Consider the following 27443-nt stretch of genomic DNA (forward strand, 5'->3'; position numbering starts at 1 on the left):
GTGTTTTGTGCGTCATTGGTTCGATCGATAATTCGCTGCTCTCTGACTGGCGGTATCGTTGAGTTATCCAATATACAGGGCACACGGGTTCACAAGTTATGACAGATCCATCTGGCAGACCATTCCATATGATTCAAATTATCATCATATGCTCATTATTACATTAGTGTCCTATCATGAATGAATGTGGAATTTTTATTTTTGTTCGTGCTGATATTTACTCAACTGCACCACTCAACCATCGAATTATAATGTTATTAACATCCGATTCACGTTATGACATTTGCAACTCACTGGACTATTTCCATCAAAAAAATAACGTAGAATTTTCCCGCTCTAAGTGAGTTTGTTCCATTTTTTCCCCATGTAATTTTGGCCTAGTATTACACTCATTCACTTAGTCGAGGTCATTTTTTATGTTATCATACCACACATTCTAAATTTTGGTATTTCCTCTTATTATGTCCACCGATGCTTCGAAATCTACGAGCTGATTGGTAATGATTACGTTCATCTTATCTATTCGTCCACATGTCCAACTGCATGCTACATCAATCACCAATCAAAAACATTATTCGACTACCGCAAATACTATTTTGTTCCCATCGCACTGTATACCAGAACATAGAGTATAGTGCTAGTCCCTCAAAGACACACTCTTGTTCATCAAATCCAAGTCACTCTCACTGGCTGCCATCTTTAATCATATGTCTTGGAATTTTTATCATGCCTTGGACCGTTTTCGTAACAAAGGAATACGACTCTACGTACCTCATCTCCCCAATTACTATTATGTTCCTCTGATCATTCTATTAATGCATATTTAATGACAATCCAATGCATATGTCATAAACTCAAACGACAAGGTATACTGACTTCACATTCTGTGATTATTATCAATCGTAGTAGAGCAACGGATATCACCCGTCGATGCATCTATCATTTCACAACTTGGATATTTTTATTCTATTAACGAGGACTCTACGTATTTAAATTCGAATCCACCCATCGATACGCGACGCTACTTACTCTAATGCGGCTCATTAGAGCATGTTCATATTTCACTATTCTGTCGGCATCACAGACCAATTCGGCGAGACTCTAATTTAGAGACGAGCCAATCAGAAGCGTTTGAGCAATTTCAATTATTAGCCAATCATAAGACAGTATAAGGTAAAAATATATTACAAGAAAGTAATGAATTACGGTGGATATTCTTCTTTTACATGATTTTAAAACTTGTTAAGGTTTGATAAAGGTTCAGAGGATCTGAATTCATAATGCATACGGTATAGAAACTCGTCCATAGGGTTAGGGTTTAGGGTTAAGATTAGGGTTAGGGTTAGGTTAGGATTAAGGTTAGGGTTAGGGTTTAGGGTTAAGGTTAAGGGTAGGGTCAGGTTAGGGCCAGAATGCTAACATGAGATCGTTTTACATCGGATTTTAGGAAAGAGATGTTTATTGAGAGGCTACAACCCTAACCCTAACGTAAACCCTAACCCTGACCCTAACCGTAACCCTAACCCTAAACCCTAACCCCAACCCTAGACTACAACCCTAACCCTAACCTAACCCTAATCTTAACCCTAGACTAACCTTAACCTTAACCCTAACCCTATGGACGAATTTCTATACCGTATGCCTTATGAATTCAGATCCTCTGGACCTTTATCAAACCTTAACAAGTTTTAAAATCATGTAAAAGAAAAATATCCACTGTAATTCATTACTTATAATATGTTTTCACTTTATACTAACTGTCTTCTGATTGACTAATAATTGTCAACGTCATTTAAGATTCGTTCGAAGGTCGTCCCTAAATTAGAGTCTCGCCACCAATTCCTGTCATATTCTACTATACTTATTTTCACCATTCATTTTACTGTCATACCCACAAACGATTTATTACTGTTTACACGACATTTTGAATCGCTCATACAAACTCGTTTTTTTATCGTTCAAACAGTTATAAATGCGTGTTAATTTTTTGTACGCTTATTAATTACCTCATAATTGCATGCTAACATTTTCATTTTTGTCCGCGCCCTTGCGATATTCACGTATTCTTTTACATAAGTATGACACTTTCGTATAAAACACTTAAACCTCATGTAACACTGTACTTTACTGGATGTAGTACAATTTTTTCGCTACTTAATGTCAACATTAACCTCATAATTCTTCAATATTATTTTTGAAAACGGGCATTATTTTCAAATGCTCTATTTTCTGTACACTCCGTAGGCAACATTGATTGCTACTTTGTTTTGCATTCTCTTTCCATCATCTTAGTATTTCAGTATGGGTTTTGGCCCGCAACTGTGAAAAGCTTTTACTATTTATACAGTGCCTTTAATGTTGGTGCAAAATTTTTATAAGTTGAATTATTCTTTTCATACATTTGTCGTTCATTAAGTTGAAGATGCCACAGGTATTCGAAGTTTGACAACGCTATAACCAGTAACACCTAATATTAATCGTACACACCAAGTGAAATCAGAAGACAGAGGCAAAGAGGTTCAAAGATATATTTGATAGGCTGTCAATATATCGAGGATCGTCGGATCCAATCGGGCTAGCTATTGCAAGGGTTGTTAAGCAAGGCGTTCCCACTCATGATTTGATGCGGATGCATGACCGAGCGCCTTCAGTTAGTTGAGTCCATTAAAAGTAATGTGGTCAGCATCCAGTGTCAAAGACTTACAGGGCTCTTTATTTTGAGGATCTATTTACCGCTACATGGTGTGTGGTGGACCAAACAATATATAAACGCAAAAGTATCAACAAAGTTAATAGCAATCAATAGTAATATTAATATTTACAAGTTAAATGTTACAAATGCAATAACAAATTAGGGACGTTACTTAAATCGGCTAGTCGTTGCGTGTTCTGTTGAGTTTTGGTCTCAAAAGTCCACAATTATAAATGCATAATAATTCCACAGAGGTAAATATGACGCCAATAAGTTTCTTTGATGTAGGATATAATGGGAATGACACTGCAGTCTGAAATGAGGATAATATCCAGTTTAGAACGCAATTGACTTGGTAACGAGCGAGAATAGAACAATGGGTATGTGCGTAATAGTGTATTTGTGAACAATCGAAAATGTGTGTCACGCTATGTTAGAATTACAACGGAAAAAGTGTTCAAGGTCGTTGACTAAAACAACACGTACAGTCATTTAATGATAAATGTACATACAGTGAAAAATTGACAAAACAAATAGAAATAACATTGAAAACTATTTACAAAATAAGGTTGTCAGGTCTATCTCCACATAGCTCCCCCCAGAGTGTCCGGAGGTAACACTGGTTACAATAACAATAATAAAAATTTTATACCAAAAAAAATATTTACAATAATAACCAATTAACAATGTGGAGATGCGTATGACATGTACGTTAACAATATACAGTGTGTTATTGAGTGAAAATAGTGGTGATATGGCATAGCATGACAAACAAAAGTAATGAGAATACCGTCATTTAAAAGCTTGGTTTGCTAACAATGATAATAATGTGCAGACTGTTACTGACCCCCCCAAAAAAATGAACTGCTTATTTTTTGTGTGTGTGTGTACAACAAATGAATAATTAAATAGAGTTTACTCGTTTATTATTGTAACAAATTTTTTTCTATGAAAAAAAATGTGACAAAACGAATAATTGTGGGGAAAAAATATGGTTAATTATGTACACTGTAAAAAAAATCATGGATTTTGTTGGGAAAAATCGGGTGAGTATAATCGTATAGTACATCAGTAATTGTTTGTTGAGATTCTTTTTTTTATTCGGCGAAATGTACATAGCGTTTGGGTTTTTTTACGGCTCTGCCTGAGCGCGTTAAACAAGTAGGTTTGATACTCAGTTTTTCATCCCTGTCTGCTGTAGTGGTGGTTGCTGGACGGGGTTGGTTCAGTGAAATAGTATGTTCTTCGTCAAGTTGTGCTTCGTAGAAAGCAGGCTTTATTCTATCGATAGCGATAGTCTCTTTCTTTCCACACTTGTTGATTATGAAGTGTTTGGTCGTTCTTTTAATTACTTGATATGGTCCTTCATAAGGTTGTTTCAATGGCTTTTTAACAGCATCAACTCGAACAAAGACAAACTTGCATGTTTCTAGATTTCTGTTGAGTTGTATTCGATTGTTATGTTCACGAGGCGGTATGGCTTTGATTCGTTGCATGGTTTGCAGCAGTTGGCTAGCAAAACGACTTGGGTCCGTTGGTGTTAAAGTGTTTGGGTCCACTAGTTGACCTGGTAATGTAAGGGTTGTACCGTAAACTAGCTCAGCGGCTGTACAACCTATATCTTCCTTTATAGTTGAACGGATACCCAGGAGTACAAGTGGTAATGCGTCACTCCATTTTGTCGTATCATCTTGTGCCATCAGCGAGCTTTTTAATTGGCGGTGAAATCTTTCGACCAAGCCGTTAGCTGCTGGGTGGTAGGCTGTTGTTTTGATGTGGTTCACGCCCAGAAGTCTTGTGAATTCCTGAAATAAGATGGACTGAAACTGGGGACCACGGTCGGTAGTGACGATAGAAGGTACTCCGTAATTTGCTATCCAACGGTCAAGGAATACGCCGGCTACTGTTTCTGCAGAAGTATCAGCAATAGGGCATGCTATGGCCCATCTTGTGAACCTGTCCACCGCAGTGAGAATATGAGTGAATGAATTAGATGGTGGTAATGGACCAACTATGTCTAAGTGGATATGCTGAAAACGTTTTTCCGGCAGGGGATACTTGCCAACTGGACTGATCGTGTGCTTCTGAATCTTGCTGCGTTGACATTGTAGGCAGCTTCGCGTCCATCGTTTTATATCTGAATTGATTTTTGGCTACACAAAACGCTCAGTAACCAATTTGATTGTGGCTTTGATTCCTGGGTGAGAAAGGTCATGCAGTTGATGAAATACCTGTCGACGACATGCTAGAGGTACAAAAGGGCGATTGTTACCCGTTGAAACATCACAAATGATAGATGTATTTGAGAAAGGGATGGGTACTGGTTTAAGGTTCAAGTTAGACTTCTCCTGGCAGGCCTTCAAATCTGCATCGTCTACTTGTAGCTTTGCGATGGTTTCTAGATCGATGTTTTGTTTACGTAACAGGGTATTTACGTCCTTACGTGACAACGCGTCAGCTACGACGTTGGTGTGTCCTTTGACAAATTGGATATCTGTCGTAAACTGGGAGATGTAATCCAGTTGTCGTGCTTCGCGAGGTGAATGTCGGTCGTACGATGTGTGGAATGAGTAACATAAAGGTTTGTGATCGGTCATGATGGTAAAAGTTCGTCCTTGTAGTAAAAAGTTAAAGTGTTTAACGGCTAAGTAGATAGCAAGTAACTCCCGTCCAAAGGTACTATAGCGTTCTTGGGCTGGTGACAATCTTTTGGAGAAAAACGCTATGGGGGTAGTCATATTGTTTACCTGTTGTTGTAATACTGCCCCGATGGCTTTTTGAGATGCATCGGTACACAGAATTAAGTGGGTTGTGGGGTCAGTATTTAGATATTGTAGCATGGTGGCATTAGCTATCATCGACTTTGCTTTTTCAAACGCTGTTTTGGCATCAAGAGATAGGTTGAATGTTTGATTCTTCTCTCTCTTCGTACCTTTTTTGTCGGCTTTCAACAGATCGGTTAATGGCTGTAATACTTCAGCACAATGTGGTAAGAAACGGCGGTAAAAATTACACATACCGAGGAAGCGTCGTAATGACTTCACCGAGGTTGGTTCGGGATAATTGGTAATAGCTTCAACCATTTCTGGGAGTGGTTTGATGCCTTGAGAGTCAATGTAATGTCCTAAAAACTCTAAGGCTGGGACTGCGAATATGCATTTCGAAGGATTGATGACGACGCCATGCTTTTTAAAACGCTCAAAAAGGGTCTGGACATGTTGGATATGCTCTTCTAAAGATGAGCTTGCAATGAGAACATCGTCGATGTATGCAAACACGAAATCAAGGCCTCTTGTTACGTTATCCATGAAGCGTTGGAATGTCTGCGCAGCGTTTTTTAATCCTAATGGCATCCTTAGAAACTCAAACAGGCCAAAGGGTGTGATGATGGCTGTTTTCTCGATGTCTTCTGGTGCCATCGGAATTTGATGGTATGCACGCACTTGGTCGAGCTTCGAGAAGATGCATTTACCATGTAAATTTAACGCGAAGTCATGTATATGTGGAATAGGATACCTATCCGGGATGGTTTGATTGTTTAATCGTCGATGGTCACCACACGGACGCCAATCTTGGTCCTTCTTTGGTACCATGTGTAACGGCGAGGCCCAGGGGCTGTTGGATGGTCTGATAATACCAAGTTGCATCATATGTTCGAATTCTCTTTTAGCTACTTGCAACTTGCTTGGTGGTAGTCTCCTCGCCCTGGCGCTAATAGGTGGTCCGGTGGTAGTGATATGGTGTTGTACCAGCTGTGGGTTACCTTCCTTTTGGTAATCTGATTTCGTAATGCACTGGTATTCTGTTAGAATGTCGTTGAAGATGTTGTTCGCAGGTTTCATTATTCGAACACCATGGATCTCGTTGTCGTTGGAGAGTGTACCATTTACCTGTAAACGTGTGTTTACGTCGATTAATCTCTTGTTGGTCATATCAACTAACAGGTTGTACGCACTAAGAAAATCGGCCCCGAGGATGGGTCGTTTGACTTGAGCAACTATGAATACCCATGTGAATCTTATACGGAGCCCGAGATCTAATATAAGAGATTGTTCTCCATAAGTTTTGATAACTGATCCGTTAGCCGCTACCAAGGACAATTTAGTGCTTGTCGTATATTGTCTGCGTGAGAGATGGAGTGGGATGATGCTGATTTCTGCTCCAGTATCGACTAAGAAGTCTGAGCCAGAAATACGATCCCTGATGTGGAAGAGGCGGCTGACATGTTGGCCAGTAACAGCTGCCGCTGTTACTGTCTGGCCACTTCGTTTCCCTGATGGTCTGGCTTGCTTGCCGTGAAGTTGCACGGTTTTGTGCAACGACGTGCTTTCTCACCATAATTCGAATGGTACCAACAAATTCCGGCTGCCCGCTTAGGTGACCTAAGACGATGTCTGGATACTGATCTCCTTCTGGGCCTAGATCTGGGGCGTCGAGAATGGATGGTGGAGATAGTCGCCTGCAGTGATGCTAGCTGCCGTGTTAAGTGTGCCATTTGTTGCTGCTTGTCAAGAGTAGGGTTCATAGCATCTCTACTAACGGGTTGTACAGCGTTAATTCCCCGACTATCGGGATATATTTCTATTATCTTATCGGCCATGTCTGCTAAATCATCAAGACTGACAGTGGCTCCTGATACGCTGAGAATTTGTCGTTGCGTGTTCTGTTGAGTTTTGGTCTCAAAAGTCCACAATTATAAATGCATAATAATTCCACAGAGGTAAATATGACGCCAATAAGTTTCTTTGATGTAGGATATAATGGGAATGACACTGCAGTCTGAAATGAGGATAATATCCAGTTTAGAACGCAATTGACTTGGTAACGAGCGAGAATAGAACAATGGGTATGTGCGTAATAGTGTATTTGTGAACAATCGAAAATGTGTGTCACGCTATGTTAGAATTACAACGGAAAAAGTGTTCAAGGTCGTTGACTAAAACAACACGTACAGTCATTTAATGATAAATGTACATACAGTGAAAAATTGACAAAACAAATAGAAATAACATTGAAAACTATTTACAAAATAAGGTTGTCAGGTCTATCTCCACAAGTGTCTGGCGTTTTCGGAGATCAAGATTTGATTCTCTATTAAAAGCCACTACTTAGATGTTCTATTCTGCTAAAAAAGATTTACAGCGTTAGTTGCCAATTTAAGTTCGAATTTCTGCAGCAGTTGGCTAGGATAATAGTTTTGTCCATGCTAAAATATCAAGTTAATTTTAACACATATCAAAATTACTGCTGTAGGGAACTTCCATTGTTTACTTTAAAAGCATGTGGAAAAGTAATAGGATAGATGCTTATCATTTGTTCTTCTGTGCTTCGATGATCCACTAATTTGAATTTACAAAACCGATAATGGTATCAAAGCCCACGTTAGTTTACATTCTGAGTGCAATCAAAAGTTGTAGCGTGGAGTCGAGTTGAGGTTAACTATGAACACCGCTACCAAGAAACACGTGCCAAATAAATCAGAAGGCGAAGGTTGAACGTAACCAAAGAAACCCATAAAATCTCCGAGAAGCCAAATACCAGAAGGCAATTAATGGACCAAGTCGAGATATTTATTTGCTGGCGATCTCGTGGCATCGAAAGGATACCGAGATCGTGCCAGGATACAACCTTGGTTACAGAAGGTAACCGAATTCGCGCGAAGTTACAATTGAAGTGTAAGTACAAGAATGGAAGCACAAAATAGCTGTCATTAGCACAGTCAAACAAAAGCACGTTAAAACAAACACTGGTACAGTTGGTTATAATAATAATTGTTTTTATTAAACCAGTCGTGTTCTCGTGATAAATGTGAGTCACTACAGGAGCCCCCCGCTAGAAAGGGTTTACACTTTCGACAAATAGCGGTTTAAATCGTGGGACTGATCGGCTGACGAGCGATTGTAGGACGGAAGAATTGGCGAACAGGAAAGCGATCGTTGATCGTCGAGTTGCCAACGAAGGTCGTTTTCGGAGAACGGTACCAGGAGCGATGTGCTGTATTTGTTGCTTGAGTTGGCATGCTACACCAGAGTGGTTTGTATCCAGAATCTAAAGAGAGCGTTCGTAGGGGTCCGGACCAGAAACGCTGCAGACGTAGGACGAAACCACGTTGAGCCGATGAACCAGAAGCGACCGTAACGACCAAGTTCGAGACCAAGCGTACGCCAAGCATTCGAAACCAAAATATCGACTGAGTGCGTTGACAAGAGCATGGGTGGCCAGTCCAGCTTTCGCCAAAGTTGACTGAAGTCGACGGTACCAAACGGAGGTGGTCGAAGGCGAGGGCTCAGGAAACAAAAAGAATATCAAAAAAGAGAAGAGTGTAGCATGCATGTAGCATAGGAATAACACTACACCGTATCGGTTGTTGACTGTGCGACTAGTCGCGGAAGCGTACGGGCAACCGTACTCGGCGGCCGGAACGTGAGACGGTAGTCTCGTTCGTATCGCGTGGGCCTGTAATCTCATCCGAGGTCAGAGGCGGCGTGGTCTGCTGATCTGGACGTGAGAATGAGGTCTCAGATGTATCTAGCGTGGGACCTGAAGATGGTTTGAGGATCCCGCTAGGTTTGCTAGGTCTAGCATTGAATCTCAGGTTACCAGATAGGGCACTGTCATCGACGTGTGCTGGTTTGAGACGATCAACGCTGACGATCTCGACGCGTCCATATCGATCAACCTTGAAGGTCTTTTCGTGACGAGCGATCACGTGAAAAGGGCCTTCGTAAGGTTGTTGCCAAGGTTTGCGTACCGAATCTACTCGTACAAAAACATGTGAACAGGTAGATAACTCTCGAGAGAGAGCGACCTGTCGATGTTGTATTCGAGTTGACACCGGAGACAGCGTTCGCATAAATGCAGACAGTCGATGGACGTAGTCTGATTTACCGAAATTAGGTCTGCTCCGTGGTGTGAAGAATTCTCCGGGCAGACGCAATGTCGTGCCGTATACAAGTTCAGTGGCGGAACATTGTATATCTGCCTTCAAGCTCGTTCGAATACCTAAGGGGACGAGCGATAAGGTTTCGTACCAGTTGTCGTTCTCGTGTGCTCGTAGAGCACTTTTAAGTTGGCAATGAAACCGTTCAACTTAACCATTTGATGCTGGGAGGTAGACGTTAATGCGTATGCAAATGCATTCCGTACCAAGCAGCCGGGTCAGCGAGGAGAATAGTTAATAGGGGAAAATTTCTCGAATAAAGCGTGGAATTCATCATCACGCGAATAAAAAGTGACAAGGATTCGGTACACATACGTGTGAGTCTATTATATTAATTCTATTCTTATCGTTATCCGTCATGTCGAGTATATTATATATTAAAAAATATGAAAATATACGACAGACGTGGATAGATAAATCATAGACTCACCGAATTGGCTTCTTTGGAAGATTTGACCAGAAGCTGAGGCGTGATCCAAAATACGGGTCACCAATTGTAGCGTGGAGTCGAGTTGAGGTTAACTATGAACACCGCTACCAAGAAACACGTGCCAAATAAATCAGAAGGCGAAGGTTGAACGTAACCAAAGAAACCCATAAAATCTCCGAGAAGCCAAATACCAGAAGGCAATTAATGGACCAAGTCGAGATATTTATTTGCTGGCGATCTCGTGGCATCGAAAGGATACCGAGATCGTGCCAGGATACAACCTTGGTTACAGAAGGTAACCGAATTCGCGCGAAGTTACAATTGAAGTGTAAGTACAAGAATGGAAGCACAAAATAGCTGTCATTAGCACAGTCAAACAAAAGCACGTTAAAACAAACACTGGTACAGTTGGTTATAATAATAATTGTTTTTATTAAACCAGTCGTGTTCTCGTGATAAATGTGAGTCACTACAGGAGCCCCCGCTAGAAAGGGTTTACACTTTCGACAAATAGCGGTTTAAATCGTGGGACTGATCGGCTGACGAGCGATTGTAGGACGGAAGAATTGGCGAACAGGAAAGCGATCGTTGATCGTCGAGTTGCCAACGAAGGTCGTTTTCGGAGAACGGTACCAGGAGCGATGTGCTGTATTTGTTGCTTGAGTTGGCATGCTACACCAGAGTGGTTTGTATCCAGAATCTGAAGAGAGCGTTCGTAGGGGTCCGGACCAGAAACGCTGCAGACGTAGGACGAAACCACGTTGAGCCGATGAACCAGAAGCGACCGTAACGACCAAGTTCGAGACCAAGCGTATGCCAAGCATTCGAAACCAAAATATCGACTGAGTGCGTTGACAAGAGCATGGGTGGCCAGTCCAGCTTTCGCCAAAGTTGACTGAAGTCGACGGTACCAAACGGAGGTGGTCGAAGGCGAGGGCTCAGGAAACAAAAAGAATATCAAAAAAGAGAAGAGTGTAGCATGCATGTAGCATAGGAATAACACTACACCGTATCGGTTGTTGACTGTGCGACTATTCGCGGAAGCGTACGGGCAACCGTACTCGGCGGCCGGAACGTGAGACGGTAGTCTCGTTCGTATCGCGTGGGCCTGTAATCTCATCCGAGGTCAGAGGCGGCGTGGTCTGCTGATCTGGACGTGAGAATGAGGTCTCAGATGTATCTAGCGTGGGACCTGAAGATGGTTTGAGGATCCCGCTAGGTTTGCTAGGTCTAGCATTGAATCTCAGGTTACCAGATAGGGCACTGTCATCGACGTGTGCTGGTTTGAGACGATCAACGCTGACGATCTCGACGCGTCCATATCGATCAACCTTGAAGGTCTTTTCGTGACGAGCGATCACGTGAAAAGGGCCTTCGTAAGGTTGTTGCCAAGGTTTGCGTACCGAATCTACTCGTACAAAAACATGTGAACAGGTAGATAACTCTCGAGAGAGAGCGACCTGTCGATGTTGTATTCGAGTTGACACCGGAGACAGCGTTCGCATAAATGCAGACAGTCGATGGACGTAGTCTGATTTACCGAAATTAGGTCTGCTCCGTGGTGTGAAGAATTCTCCGGGCAGACGCAATGTCGTGCCGTATACAAGTTCAGTGGCGGAACATTGTATATCTGCCTTCAAGCTCGTTCGAATACCTAAGGGGACGAGCGATAAGGTTTCGTACCAGTTGTCGTTCTCGTGTGCTCGTAGAGCACTTTTAAGTTGGCAATGAAACCGTTCAACTTAACCATTTGATGCTGGGAGGTAGACGTTAATGCGTATGCAAATGCATTCCGTACCAAGCAGCCGGGTCAGCGAGGAGAATAGTTAATAGGGGAAAATTTCTCGAATAAAGCGTGGAATTCATCATCACGCGAATAAAAAGTGACAAGGATTCGGTACACATACGTGTGAGTCTATTATATTAATTCTATTCTTATCGTTATCCGTCATGTCGAGTATATTATATATTAAAAATATGAAAATATACGACAGACGTGGATAGATAAATCATAGACTCACCGAATTGGCTTCTTTGGAAGATTTGACCAGAAGCTGAGGCGTGATCCAAAATACGGGTCACCAATTGTAGCGTGGAGTCGAGTTGAGGTTAACTATGAACACCGCTACCAAGAAACACGTGCCAAATAAATCAGAAGGCGAAGGTTGAACGTAACCAAAGAAACCCATAAAATCTCCGAGAAGCCAAATACCAGAAGGCAATTAATGGACCAAGTCGAGATATTTATTTGCTGGCGATCTCGTGGCATCGAAAGGATACCGAGATCGTGCCAGGATACAACCTTGGTTACAGAAGGTAACCGAATTCGCGCGAAGTTACAATTGAAGTGTAAGTACAAGAATGGAAGCACAAAATAGCTGTCATTAGCACAGTCAAACAAAAGCACGTTAAAACAAACACTGGTACAGTTGGTTATAATAATAATTGTTTTTATTAAACCAGTCGTGTTCTCGTGATAAATGTGAGTCACTACAGGAGCCCCCGCTAGAAAGGGTTTACACTTTCGACAAATAGCGGTTTAAATCGTGGGACTGATCGGCTGACGAGCGATTGTAGGACGGAAGAATTGGCGAACAGGAAAGCGATCGTTGATCGTCGAGTTGCCAACGAAGGTCGTTTTCGGAGAACGGTACCAGGAGCGATGTGCTGTATTTGTTGCTTGAGTTGGCATGCTACACCAGAGTGGTTTGTATCCAGAATCTGAAGATTGCGTTCGTAGGGGTGCGCACCAGAAACGCTGCAGACGTAGGACGAAACCACGTTGAGCCGATGAACCAGAAGCGACCGTAACGACCAAGTTCGAGACCAAGCGTACGCCAAGCATTCGAAACCAAAATATCGACTGAGTGCGTTGACAAGAGCATGGGTGGCCAGTCCAGCTTTCGCCAAAGTTGACTGAAGTCGACGGTACCAAACGGAGGTGGTCGAAGGCGAGGGCTCAGGAAACAAAAAGAATATCAAAAAAGAGAAGAGTGTAGCATGCATGTAGCATAGGAATAACACTACACCGTATCGGTTGTTGACTGTGCGACTAGTCGCGGAAGCGTACGGGCAACCGTACTCGGCGGCCGGAACGTGAGACGGTAGTCTCGTTCGTATCGCGTGGGCCTGTAATCTCATCCGAGGTCAGAGGCGGCGTGGTCTGCTGATCTGGACGTGAGAATGAGGTCTCAGATGTATCTAGCGTGGGACCTGAAGATGGTTTGAGGATCCCGCTAGGTTTGCTAGGTCTAGCATTGAATCTCAGGTTACCAGATAGGGCACTGTCATCGACGTGTGCTGGTTTGAGACGATCAACGCTGACGATCTCGACGCGTCCATATCGATCAACCTTGAAGGTCTTTTCGTGACGAGCGATCACGTGAAAAGGGCCTTCGTAAGGTTGTTGCCAAGGTTTGCGTACCGAATCTACTCGTACAAAAACATGTGAACAGGTAGATAACTCTCTCGAGAGAGCGACCTGTCGATGTTGTATTCGAGTTGACACCGGAGACAGCGTTCGCATAAATGCAGACAGTCGATGGACGTAGTCTGATTTACCGAAATTAGGTCTGCTCCGTGGTGTGAAGAATTCTCCGGGCAGACGCAATGTCGTGCCGTATACAAGTTCAGTGGCGGAACATTGTATATCTGCCTTCAAGCTCGTTCGAATACCTAAGGGGACGAGCGATAAGGTTTCGTACCAGTTGTCGTTCTCGTGTGCTCGTAGAGCACTTTTAAGTTGGCAGTGAAACCGTTCAACTTAACCATTTGATGCTGGGAGGTAGACGTTAATGCGTATGCAAATGCATTCCGTACCAAGCAGCCGGGTCAGCGAGGAGAATAGTTAATAGGGGAAAATTTCTCGAATAAAGCGTGGAATTCATCATCACGCGAATAAAAAGTGACAAGGATTCGGTACACATACGTGTGAGTCTATTATATTAATTCTATTCTTATCGTTATCCGTCATGTCGAGTATATTATATATTAAAAAATATGAAAATATACGACAGACGTGGATAGATAAATCATAGACTCACCGAATTGGCTTCTTTGGAAGATTTGACCAGAAGCTGAGGCGTGATCCAAAATACGGGTCACCAATTGTAGCGTGGAGTCGAGTTGAGGTTAACTATGAACACCGCTACCAAGAAACACGTGCCAAATAAATCAGAAGGCGAAGGTTGAACGTAACCAAAGAAACCCATAAAATCTCCGAGAAGCCAAATACCAGAAGGCAATTAATGGACCAAGTCGAGATATTTATTTGCTGGCGATCTCGTGGCATCGAAAGGATACCGAGATCGTGCCAGGATACAACCTTGGTTACAGAAGGTAACCGAATTCGCGCGAAGTTACAATTGAAGTGTAAGTACAAGAATGGAAGCACAAAATAGCTGTCATTAGCACAGTCAAACAAAAGCACGTTAAAACAAACACTGGTACAGTTGGTTATAATAATAATTGTTTTTATTAAACCAGTCGTGTTCTCGTGATAAATGTGAGTCACTACAGGAGCCCCCGCTAGAAAGGGTTTACACTTTCGACAAATAGCGGTTTAAATCGTGGGACTGATCGGCTGACGAGCGATTGTAGGACGGAAGAATTGGCGAACAGGAAAGCGATCGTTGATCGTCGAGTTGCCAACGAAGGTCGTTTTCGGAGAACGGTACCAGGAGCGATGTGCTGTATTTGTTGCTTGAGTTGGCATGCTACACCAGAGTGGTTTGTATCCAGAATCTGAAGAGAGCGTTCGTAGGGGTCCGGACCAGAAACGCTGCAGACGTAGGACGAAACCACGTTGAGCCGATGAACCAGAAGCGACCGTAACGACCAAGTTCGAGACCAAGCGTACGCCAAGCATTCGAAACCAAAATATCGACTGAGTGCGTTGACAAGAGCATGGGTGGCCAGTCCAGCTTTCGCCAAAGTTGACTGAAGTCGACGGTACCAAACGGAGGTGGTCGAAGGCGAGGGCTCAGGAAACAAAAAGAATATCAAAAAAGAGAAGAGTGTAGCATGCATGTAGCATAGGAATAACACTACACCGTATCGGTTGTTGACTGTGCGACTAGTCGCGGAAGCGTACGGGCAACCGTACTCGGCGGCCGGAACGTGAGACGGTAGTCTCGTTCGTATCGCGTGGGCCTGTAATCTCATCCGAGGTCAGAGGCGGCGTGGTCTGCTGATCTGGACGTGAGAATGAGGTCTCAGATGTATCTAGCGTGGGACCTGAAGATGGTTTGAGGATCCCGCTAGGTTTGCTAGGTCTAGCATTGAATCTCAGGTTACCAGATAGGGCACTGTCATCGACGTGTGCTGGTTTGAGACGATCAACGCTGACGATCTCGACGCGTCCATATCGATCAACCTTGAAGGTCTTTTCGTGACGAGCGATCACGTGAAAAGGGCCTTCGTAAGGTTGTTGCCAAGGTTTGCGTACCGAATCTACTCGTACAAAAACATGTGAACAGGTAGATAACTCTCGAGAGAGAGCGACCTGTCGATGTTGTATTCGAGTTGACACCGGAGACAGCGTTCGCATAAATGCAGACAGTCGATGGACGTAGTCTGATTTACCGAAATTAGGTCTGCTCCGTGGTGTGAAGAATTCTCCGGGCAGACGCAATGTCGTGCCGTATACAAGTTCAGTGGCGGAACATTGTATATCTGCCTTCAAGCTCGTTCGAATACCTAAGGGGACGAGCGATAAGGTTTCGTACCAGTTGTCGTTCTCGTGTGCTCGTAGAGCACTTTTAAGTTGGCAGTGAAACCGTTCAACTTAACCATTTGATGCTGGGAGGTAGACGTTAATGCGTATGCAAATGCATTCCGTACCAAGCAGCCGGGTCAGCGAGGAGAATAGTTAATAGGGGAAAATTTCTCGAATAAAGCGTGGAATTCATCATCACGCGAATAAAAAGTGACAAGGATTCGGTACACATACGTGTGAGTCTATTATATTAATTCTATTCTTATCGTTATCCGTCATGTCGAGTATATTATATATTAAAAAATATGAAAATATACGACAGACGTGGATAGATAAATCATAGACTCACCGAATTGGCTTCTTTGGAAGATTTGACCAGAAGCTGAGGCGTGATCCAAAATACGGGTCACCAATTGTAGCGTGGAGTCGAGTTGAGGTTAACTATGAACACCGCTACCAAGAAACACGTGCCAAATAAATCAGAAGGCGAAGGTTGAACGTAACCAAAGAAACCCATAAAATCTCCGAGAAGCCAAATACCAGAAGGCAATTAATGGACCAAGTCGAGATATTTATTTGCTGGCGATCTCGTGGCATCGAAAGGATACCGAGATCGTGCCAGGATACAACCTTGGTTACAGAAGGTAACCGAATTCGCGCGAAGTTACAATTGAAGTGTAAGTACAAGAATGGAAGCACAAAATAGCTGTCATTAGCACAGTCAAACAAAAGCACGTTAAAACAAACACTGGTACAGTTGGTTATAATAATAATTGTTTTTATTAAACCAGTCGTGTTCTCGTGATAAATGTGAGTCACTACAGGAGCCCCCGCTAGAAAGGGTTTACACTTTCGACAAATAGCGGTTTAAATCGTGGGACTGATCGGCTGACGAGCGATTGTAGGACGGAAGAATTGGCGAACAGGAAAGCGATCGTTGATCGTCGAGTTGCCAACGAAGGTCGTTTTCGGAGAACGGTACCAGGAGCGATGTGCTGTATTTGTTGCTTGAGTTGGCATGCTACACCAGAGTGGTTTGTATCCAGAATCTGAAGAGAGCGTTCGTAGGGGTCCGGACCAGAAACGCTGCAGACGTAGGACGAAACCACGTTGAGCCGATGAACCAGAAGCGACCGTAACGACCAAGTTCGAGACCAAGCGTACGCCAAGCATTCGAAACCAAAATATCGACTGAGTGCGTTGACAAGAGCATGGGTGGCCAGTCCAGCTTTCGCCAAAGTTGACTGAAGTCGACGGTACCAAACGGAGGTGGTCGAAGGCGAGGGCTCAGGAAACAAAAAGAATATCAAAAAAGAGAAGAGTGTAGCATGCATGTAGCATAGGAATAACACTACACCGTATCGGTTGTTGACTGTGCGACTAGTCGCGGAAGCGTACGGGCAACCGTACTCGGCGGCCGGAACGTGAGACGGTAGTCTCGTTCGTATCGCGTGGGCCTGTAATCTCATCCGAGGTCAGAGGCGGCGTGGTCTGCTGATCTGGACGTGAGAATGAGGTCTCAGATGTATCTAGCGTGGGACCTGAAGATGGTTTGAGGATCCCGCTAGGTTTGCTAGGTCTAGCATTGAATCTCAGGTTACCAGATAGGGCACTGTCATCGACGTGTGCTGGTTTGAGACGATCAACGCTGACGATCTCGACGCGTCCATATCGATCAACCTTGAAGGTCTTTTCGTGACGAGCGATCACGTGAAAAGGGCCTTCGTAAGGTTGTTGCCAAGGTTTGCGTACCGAATCTACTCGTACAAAAACATGTGAACAGGTAGATAACTCTCGAGAGAGAGCGACCTGTCGATGTTGTATTCGAGTTGACACCGGAGACAGCGTTCGCATAAATGCAGACAGTCGATGGACGTAGTCTGATTTACCGAAATTAGGTCTGCTCCGTGGTGTGAAGAATTCTCCGGGCAGACGCAATGTCGTGCCGTATACAAGTTCAGTGGCGGAACATTGTATATCTGCCTTCAAGCTCGTTCGAATACCTAAGGGGACGAGCGATAAGGTTTCGTACCAGTTGTCGTTCTCGTGTGCTCGTAGAGCACTTTTAAGTTGGCAATGAAACCGTTCAACTTAACCATTTGATGCTGGGAGGTAGACGTTAATGCGTATGCAAATGCATTCCGTACCAAGCAGCCGGGTCAGCGAGGAGAATAGTTAATAGGGGAAAATTTCTCGAATAAAGCGTGGAATTCATCATCACGCGAATAAAAAGTGACAAGGATTCGGTACACATACGTGTGAGTCTATTATATTAATTCTATTCTTATCGTTATCCGTCATGTCGAGTATATTATATATTAAAAAATATGAAAATATACGACAGACGTGGATAGATAAATCATAGACTCACCGAATTGGCTTCTTTGGAAGATTTGACCAGAAGCTGAGGCGTGATCCAAAATACGGGTCACCAATTGTAGCGTGGAGTCGAGTTGAGGTTAACTATGAACACCGCTACCAAGAAACACGTGCCAAATAAATCAGAAGGCGAAGGTTGAACGTAACCAAAGAAACCCATAAAATCTCCGAGAAGCCAAATACCAGAAGGCAATTAATGGACCAAGTCGAGATATTTATTTGCTGGCGATCTCGTGGCATCGAAAGGATACCGAGATCGTGCCAGGATACAACCTTGGTTACAGAAGGTAACCGAATTCGCGCGAAGTTACAATTGAAGTGTAAGTACAAGAATGGAAGCACAAAATAGCTGTCATTAGCACAGTCAAACAAAAGCACGTTAAAACAAACACTGGTACAGTTGGTTATAATAATAATTGTTTTTATTAAACCAGTCGTGTTCTCGTGATAAATGTGAGTCACTACAGGAGCCCCCGCTAGAAAGGGTTTACACTTTCGACAAATAGCGGTTTAAATCGTGGGACTGATCGGCTGACGAGCGATTGTAGGACGGAAGAATTGGCGAACAGGAAAGCGATCGTTGATCGTCGAGTTGCCAACGAAGGTCGTTTTCGGAGAACGGTACCAGGAGCGATGTGCTGTATTTGTTGCTTGAGTTGGCATGCTACACCAGAGTGGTTTGTATCCAGAATCTGAAGAGAGCGTTCGTAGGGGTCCGGACCAGAAACGCTGCAGACGTAGGACGAAACCACGTTGAGCCGATGAACCAGAAGCGACCGTAACGACCAAGTTCGAGACCAAGCGTATGCCAAGCATTCGAAACCAAAATATCGACTGAGTGCGTTGACAAGAGCATGGGTGGCCAGTCCAGCTTTCGCCAAAGTTGACTGAAGTCGACGGTACCAAACGGAGGTGGTCGAAGGCGAGGGCTCAGGAAACAAAAAGAATATCAAAAAAGAGAAGAGTGTAGCATGCATGTAGCATAGGAATAACACTACACCGTATCGGTTGTTGACTGTGCGACTAGTCGCGGAAGCGTACGGGCAACCGTACTCGGCGGCCGGAACGTGAGACGGTAGTCTCGTTCGTATCGCGTGGGCCTGTAATCTCATCCGAGGTCAGAGGCGGCGTGGTCTGCTGATCTGGACGTGAGAATGAGGTCTCAGATGTATCTAGCGTGGGACCTGAAGATGGTTTGAGGATCCCGCTAGGTTTGCTAGGTCTAGCATTGAATCTCAGGTTACCAGATAGGGCACTGTCATCGACGTGTGCTGGTTTGAGACGATCAACGCTGACGATCTCGACGCGTCCATATCGATCAACCTTGAAGGTCTTTTCGTGACGAGCGATCACGTGAAAAGGGCCTTCGTAAGGTTGTTGCCAAGGTTTGCGTACCGAATCTACTCGTACAAAAACATGTGAACAGGTAGATAACTCTCGAGAGAGAGCGACCTGTCGATGTTGTATTCGAGTTGACACCGGAGACAGCGTTCGCATAAATGCAGACAGTCGATGGACGTAGTCTGATTTACCGAAATTAGGTCTGCTCCGTGGTGTGAAGAATTCTCCGGGCAGACGCAATGTCGTGCCGTATACCAGTTCAGCGGCGGAACATTGTATATCTGCCTTCAAGCTCGTTCGAATACCTAAGGGGACGAGCGATAAGGTTTCGTACCAGTTGTCGTTCTCGTGTGCTCGTAGAGCACTTTTAAGTTGGCAATGAAACCGTTCAACTTAACCATTTGATGCTGGGAGGTAGACGTTAATGCGTATGCAAATGCATTCCGTACCAAGCAGCCGGGTCAGCGAGGAGAATAGTTAATAGGGGAAAATTTCTCGAATAAAGCGTGGAATTCATCATCACGCGAATAAAAAGTGACAAGGATTCGGTACACATACGTGTGAGTCTATTATATTAATTCTATTCTTATCGTTATCCGTCATGTCGAGTATATTATATATTAAAAAATATGAAAATATACGACAGACGTGGATAGATAAATCATAGACTCACCGAATTGGCTTCTTTGGAAGATTTGACCAGAAGCTGAGGCGTGATCCAAAATACGGGTCACCAATTGTAGCGTGGAGTCGAGTTGAGGTTAACTATGAACACCGCTACCAAGAAACACGTGCCAAATAAATCAGAAGGCGAAGGTTGAACGTAACCAAAGAAACCCATAAAATCTCCGAGAAGCCAAATACCAGAAGGCAATTAATGGACCAAGTCGAGATATTTATTTGCTGGCGATCTCGTGGCATCGAAAGGATACCGAGATCGTGCCAGGATACAACCTTGGTTACAGAAGGTAACCGAATTCGCGCGAAGTTACAATTGAAGTGTAAGTACAAGAATGGAAGCACAAAATAGCTGTCATTAGCACAGTCAAACAAAAGCACGTTAAAACAAACACTGGTACAGTTGGTTATAATAATAATTGTTTTTATTAAACCAGTCGTGTTCTCGTGATAAATGTGAGTCACTACAGGAGCCCCCGCTAGAAAGGGTTTACACTTTCGACAAATAGCGGTTTAAATCGTGGGACTGATCGGCTGACGAGCGATTGTAGGACGGAAGAATTGGCGAACAGGAAAGCGATCGTTGATCGTCGAGTTGCCAACGAAGGTCGTTTTCGGAGAACGGTACCAGGAGCGATGTGCTGTATTTGTTGCTTGAGTTGGCATGCTACACCAGAGTGGTTTGTATCCAGAATCTGAAGAGAGCGTTCGTAGGGGTCCGGACCAGAAACGCTGCAGACGTAGGACGAAACCACGTTGAGCCGATGAACCAGAAGCGACCGTAACGACCAAGTTCGAGACCAAGCGTACGCCAAGCATTCGAAACCAAAATATCGACTGAGTGCGTTGACAAGAGCATGGGTGGCCAGTCCAGCTTTCGCCAAAGTTGACTGAAGTCGACGGTACCAAACGGAGGTGGTCGAAGGCGAGGGCTCAGGAAACAAAAAGAATATCAAAAAGAGAAGAGTGTAGCATGCATGTAGCATAGGAATAACACTACACCGTATCGGTTGTTGACTGTGCGACTAGTCGCGGAAGCGTACGGGCAACCGTACTCGGCGGCCGGAACGTGAGACGGTAGTCTCGTTCGTATCGCGTGGGCCTGTAATCTCATCCGAGGTCAGAGGCGGCGTGGTCTGCTGATCTGGACGTGAGAATGAGGTCTCAGATGTATCTAGCGTGGGACCTGAAGATGGTTTGAGGATCCCGCTAGGTTTGCTAGGTCTAGCATTGAATCTCAGGTTACCAGATAGGGCACTGTCATCGACGTGTGCTGGTTTGAGACGATCAACGCTGACGATCTCGACGCGTCCATATCGATCAACCTTGAAGGTCTTTTCGTGACGAGCGATCACGTGAAAAGGGCCTTCGTAAGGTTGTTGCCAAGGTTTGCGTACCGAATCTACTCGTACAAAAACATGTGAACAGGTAGATAACTCTCGAGAGAGAGCGACCTGTCGATGTTGTATTCGAGTTGACACCGGAGACAGCGTTCGCATAAATGCAGACAGTCGATGGACGTAGTCTGATTTACCGAAATTAGGTCTGCTCCGTGGTGTGAAGAATTCTCCGGGCAGACGCAATGTCGTGCCGTATACAAGTTCAGTGGCGGAACATTGTATATCTGCCTTCAAGCTCGTTCGAATACCTAAGGGGACGAGCGATAAGGTTTCGTACCAGTTGTCGTTCTCGTGTGCTCGTAGAGCACTTTTAAGTTGGCAATGAAACCGTTCAACTTAACCATTTGATGCTGGGAGGTAGACGTTAATGCGTATGCAAATGCATTCCGTACCAAGCAGCCGGGTCAGCGAGGAGAATAGTTAATAGGGGAAAATTTCTCGAATAAAGCGTGGAATTCATCATCACGCGAATAAAAAGTGACAAGGATTCGGTACACATACGTGTGAGTCTATTATATTAATTCTATTCTTATCGTTATCCGTCATGTCGAGTATATTATATATTAAAAAATATGAAAATATACGACAGACGTGGATAGATAAATCATAGACTCACCGAATTGGCTTCTTTGGAAGATTTGACCAGAAGCTGAGGCGTGATCCAAAATACGGGTCACCAATTGTAGCGTGGAGTCGAGTTGAGGTTAACTATGAACACCGCTACCAAGAAACACGTGCCAAATAAATCAGAAGGCGAAGGTTGAACGTAACCAAAGAAACCCATAAAATCTCCGAGAAGCCAAATACCAGAAGGCAATTAATGGACCAAGTCGAGATATTTATTTGCTGGCGATCTCGTGGCATCGAAAGGATACCGAGATCGTGCCAGGATACAACCTTGGTTACAGAAGGTAACCGAATTCGCGCGAAGTTACAATTGAAGTGTAAGTACAAGAATGGAAGCACAAAATAGCTGTCATTAGCACAGTCAAACAAAAGCACGTTAAAACAAACACTGGTACAGTTGGTTATAATAATAATTGTTTTTATTAAACCAGTCGTGTTCTCGTGATAAATGTGAGTCACTACAGGAGCCCCCGCTAGAAAGGGTTTACACTTTCGACAAATAGCGGTTTAAATCGTGGGACTGATCGGCTGACGAGCGATTGTAGGACGGAAGAATTGGCGAACAGGAAAGCGATCGTTGATCGTCGAGTTGCCAACGAAGGTCGTTTTCGGAGAACGGTACCAGGAGCGATGTGCTGTATTTGTTGCTTGAGTTGGCATGCTACACCAGAGTGGTTTGTATCCAGAATCTGAAGAGAGCGTTCGTAGGGGTCCGGACCAGAAACGCTGCAGACGTAGGACGAAACCACGTTGAGCCGATGAACCAGAAGCGACCGTAACGACCAAGTTCGAGACCAAGCGTATGCCAAGCATTCGAAACCAAAATATCGACTGAGTGCGTTGACAAGAGCATGGGTGGCCAGTCCAGCTTTCGCCAAAGTTGACTGAAGTCGACGGTACCAAACGGAGGTGGTCGAAGGCGAGGGCTCAGGAAACAAAAAGAATATCAAAAAAGAGAAGAGTGTAGCATGCATGTAGCATAGGAATAACACTACACCGTATCGGTTGTTGACTGTGCGACTAGTCGCGGAAGCGTACGGGCAACCGTACTCGGCGACCGGAACGTGAGACGGTAGTCTCGTTCGTATCGCGTGGGCCTGTAATCTCATCCGAGGTCAGAGGCGGCGTGGTCTGCTGATCTGGACGTGAGAATGAGGTCTCAGATGTATCTAGCGTGGGACCTGAAGATGGTTTGAGGATCCCGCTAGGTTTGCTAGGTCTAGCATTGAATCTCAGGTTACCAGATAGGGCACTGTCATCGACGTGTGCTGGTTTGAGACGATCAACGCTGACGATCTCGACGCGTCCATATCGATCAACCTTGAAGGTCTTTTCGTGACGAGCGATCACGTGAAAAGGGCCTTCGTAAGGTTGTTGCCAAGGTTTGCGTACCGAATCTACTCGTACAAAAACATGTGAACAGGTAGATAACTCTCGAGAGAGAGCGACCTGTCGATGTTGTATTCGAGTTGACACCGGAGACAGCGTTCGCATAAATGCAGACAGTCGATGGACGTAGTCTGATTTACCGAAATTAGGTCTGCTCCGTGGTGTGAAGAATTCTCCGGGCAGACGCAATGTCGTGCCGTATACAAGTTCAGTGGCGGAACATTGTATATCTGCCTTCAAGCTCGTTCGAATACCTAAGGGGACGAGCGATAAGGTTTCGTACCAGTTGTCGTTCTCGTGTGCTCGTAGAGCACTTTTAAGTTGGCAATGAAACCGTTCAACTTAACCATTTGATGCTGGGAGGTAGACGTTAATGCGTATGCAAATGCATTCCGTACCAAGCAGCCGGGTCAGCGAGGAGAATAGTTAATAGGGGAAAATTTCTCGAATAAAGCGTGGAATTCATCATCACGCGAATAAAAAGTGACAAGGATTCGGTACACATACGTGTGAGTCTATTATATTAATTCTATTCTTATCGTTATCCGTCATGTCGAGTATATTATATATTAAAAAATATGAAAATATACGACAGACGTGGATAGATAAATCATAGACTCACCGAATTGGCTTCTTTGGAAGATTTGACCAGAAGCTGAGGCGTGATCCAAAATACGGGTCACCAATTGTAGCGTGGAGTCGAGTTGAGGTTAACTATGAACACCGCTACCAAGAAACACGTGCCAAATAAATCAGAAGGCGAAGGTTGAACGTAACCAAAGAAACCCATAAAATCTCCGAGAAGCCAAATACCAGAAGGCAATTAATGGACCAAGTCGAGATATTTATTTGCTGGCGATCTCGTGGCATCGAAAGGATACCGAGATCGTGCCAGGATACAACCTTGGTTACAGAAGGTAACCGAATTCGCGCGAAGTTACAATTGAAGTGTAAGTACAAGAATGGAAGCACAAAATAGCTGTCATTAGCACAGTCAAACAAAAGCACGTTAAAACAAACACTGGTACAGTTGGTTATAATAATAATTGTTTTTATTAAACCAGTCGTGTTCTCGTGATAAATGTGAGTCACTACAGGAGCCCCCGCTAGAAAGGGTTTACACTTTCGACAAATAGCGGTTTAAATCGTGGGACTGATCGGCTGACGAGCGATTGTAGGACGGAAGAATTGGCGAACAGGAAAGCGATCGTTGATCGTCGAGTTGCCAACGAAGGTCGTTTTCGGAGAACGGTACCAGGAGCGATGTGCTGTATTTGTTGCTTGAGTTGGCATGCTACACCAGAGTGGTTTGTATCCAGAATCTGAAGAGAGCGTTCGTAGGGGTCCGGACCAGAAACGCTGCAGACGTAGGACGAAACCACGTTGAGCCGATGAACCAGAAGCGACCGTAACGACCAAGTTCGAGACCAAGCGTATGCCAAGCATTCGAAACCAAAATATCGACTGAGTGCGTTGACAAGAGCATGGGTGGCCAGTCCAGCTTTCGCCAAAGTTGACTGAAGTCGACGGTACCAAACGGAGGTGGTCGAAGGCGAGGGCTCAGGAAACAAAAAGAATATCAAAAAAGAGAAGAGTGTAGCATGCATGTAGCATAGGAATAACACTACACCGTATCGGTTGTTGACTGTGCGACTAGTCGCGGAAGCGTACGGGCAACCGTACTCGGCGGCCGGAACGTGAGACGGTAGTCTCGTTCGTATCGCGTGGGCCTGTAATCTCATCCGAGGTCAGAGGCGGCGTGGTCTGCTGATCTGGACGTGAGAATGAGGTCTCAGATGTATCTAGCGTGGGACCTGAAGATGGTTTGAGGATCCCGCTAGGTTTGCTAGGTCTAGCATTGAATCTCAGGTTACCAGATAGGGCACTGTCATCGACGTGTGCTGGTTTGAGACGATCAACGCTGACGATCTCGACGCGTCCATATCGATCAACCTTGAAGGTCTTTTCGTGACGAGCGATCACGTGAAAAGGGCCTTCGTAAGGTTGTTGCCAAGGTTTGCGTACCGAATCTACTCGTACAAAAACATGTGAACAGGTAGATAACTCTCGAGAGAGAGCGACCTGTCGATGTTGTATTCGAGTTGACACCGGAGACAGCGTTCGCATAAATGCAGACAGTCGATGGACGTAGTCTGATTTACCGAAATTAGGTCTGCTCCGTGGTGTGAAGAATTCTCCGGGCAGACGCAATGTCGTGCCGTATACAAGTTCAGTGGCGGAACATTGTATATCTGCCTTCAAGCTCGTTCGAATACCTAAGGGGACGAGCGATAAGGTTTCGTACCAGTTGTCGTTCTCGTGTGCTCGTAGAGCACTTTTAAGTTGGCAATGAAACCGTTCAACTTAACCATTTGATGCTGGGAGGTAGACGTTAATGCGTATGCGAATGCATTCCGTACCAAGCAGCCGGGTCAGCGAGGAGAATAGTTAATAGGGGAAAATTTCTCGAATAAAGCGTGGAATTCATCATCACGCGAATAAAAAGTGACAAGGATTCGGTACACATACGTGTGAGTCTATTATATTAATTCTATTCTTATCGTTATCCGTCATGTCGAGTATATTATATATTAAAAATATGAAAATATACGACAGACGTGGATAGATAAATCATAGACTCACCGAATTGGCTTCTTTGGAAGATTTGACCAGAAGCTGAGGCGTGATCCAAAATACGGGTCACCAATTGTAGCGTGGAGTCGAGTTGAGGTTAACTATGAACACCGCTACCAAGAAACACGTGCCAAATAAATCAGAAGGCGAAGGTTGAACGTAACCAAAGAAACCCATAAAATCTCCGAGAAGCCAAATACCAGAAGGCAATTAATGGACCAAGTCGAGATATTTATTTGCTGGCGATCTCGTGGCATCGAAAGGATACCGAGATCGTGCCAGGATACAACCTTGGTTACAGAAGGTAACCGAATTCGCGCGAAGTTACAATTGAAGTGTAAGTACAAGAATGGAAGCACAAAATAGCTGTCATTAGCACAGTCAAACAAAAGCACGTTAAAACAAACACTGGTACAGTTGGTTATAATAATAATTGTTTTTATTAAACCAGTCGTGTTCTCGTGATAAATGTGAGTCACTACAGGAGCCCCCGCTAGAAAGGGTTTACACTTTCGACAAATAGCGGTTTAAATCGTGGGACTGATCGGCTGACGAGCGATTGTAGGACGGAAGAATTGGCGAACAGGAAAGCGATCGTTGATCGTCGAGTTGCCAACGAAGGTCGTTTTCGGAGAACGGTACCAGGAGCGATGTGCTGTATTTGTTGCTTGAGTTGGCATGCTACACCAGAGTGGTTTGTATCCAGAATCTGAAGAGAGCGTTCGTAGGGGTCCGGACCAGAAACGCTGCAGACGTAGGACGAAACCACGTTGAGCCGATGAACCAGAAGCGACCGTAACGACCAAGTTCGAGACCAAGCGTATGCCAAGCATTCGAAACCAAAATATCGACTGAGTGCGTTGACAAGAGCATGGGTGGCCAGTCCAGCTTTCGCCAAAGTTGACTGAAGTCGACGGTACCAAACGGAGGTGGTCGAAGGCGAGGGCTCAGGAAACAAAAAGAATATCAAAAAAGAGAAGAGTGTAGCATGCATGTAGCATAGGAATAACACTACACCGTATCGGTTGTTGACTGTGCGACTATTCTCGGAAGCGTACGGGCAACCGTACTCGGCGGCCGGAACGTGAGACGGTAGTCTCGTTCGTATCGCGTGGGCCTGTAATCTCATCCGAGGTCAGAGGCGGCGTGGTCTGCTGATCTGGACGTGAGAATGAGGTCTCAGATGTATCTAGCGTGGGACCTGAAGATGGTTTGAG

At 44.5% G+C, this 27443-nt stretch overlaps 3 protein-coding genes across 3 annotated transcripts; all 3 read right to left on the reverse strand.

The window, feature by feature from the left end:
• Nucleotides 1–7539: 7539 nt before the first annotated feature.
• Nucleotides 7540–12612, reverse strand: MS3_00008722 (uncharacterized protein). The gene has a single exon (XM_051217065.1). The coding sequence runs from the start codon at nucleotides 11180–11182 to the stop codon at nucleotides 10547–10549; it is 636 nt and encodes a 211-aa protein (XP_051065703.1). The 5' UTR covers nucleotides 11183–12612; the 3' UTR covers nucleotides 7540–10546.
• A 1698-nt stretch (nucleotides 12613–14310) lies between these two features.
• Nucleotides 14311–18477, reverse strand: MS3_00008723 (uncharacterized protein). The gene has a single exon (XM_051217066.1). The coding sequence runs from the start codon at nucleotides 17245–17247 to the stop codon at nucleotides 16612–16614; it is 636 nt and encodes a 211-aa protein (XP_051065704.1). The 5' UTR covers nucleotides 17248–18477; the 3' UTR covers nucleotides 14311–16611.
• A 1901-nt stretch (nucleotides 18478–20378) lies between these two features.
• On the reverse strand, nucleotides 20379–26391 carry MS3_00008724 (uncharacterized protein). Its single transcript, XM_051217067.1, has one exon. The coding sequence runs from the start codon at nucleotides 25332–25334 to the stop codon at nucleotides 24699–24701; it is 636 nt and encodes a 211-aa protein (XP_051065705.1). The 5' UTR covers nucleotides 25335–26391; the 3' UTR covers nucleotides 20379–24698.
• Between the last annotated feature and the right edge of the window lie 1052 nt (nucleotides 26392–27443).

Source organism: Schistosoma haematobium, chromosome 6 (assembly GCF_000699445.3).
Source record: "Schistosoma haematobium chromosome 6, whole genome shotgun sequence".
NCBI lineage: Eukaryota > Metazoa > Platyhelminthes > Trematoda > Strigeidida > Schistosomatidae > Schistosoma > Schistosoma haematobium.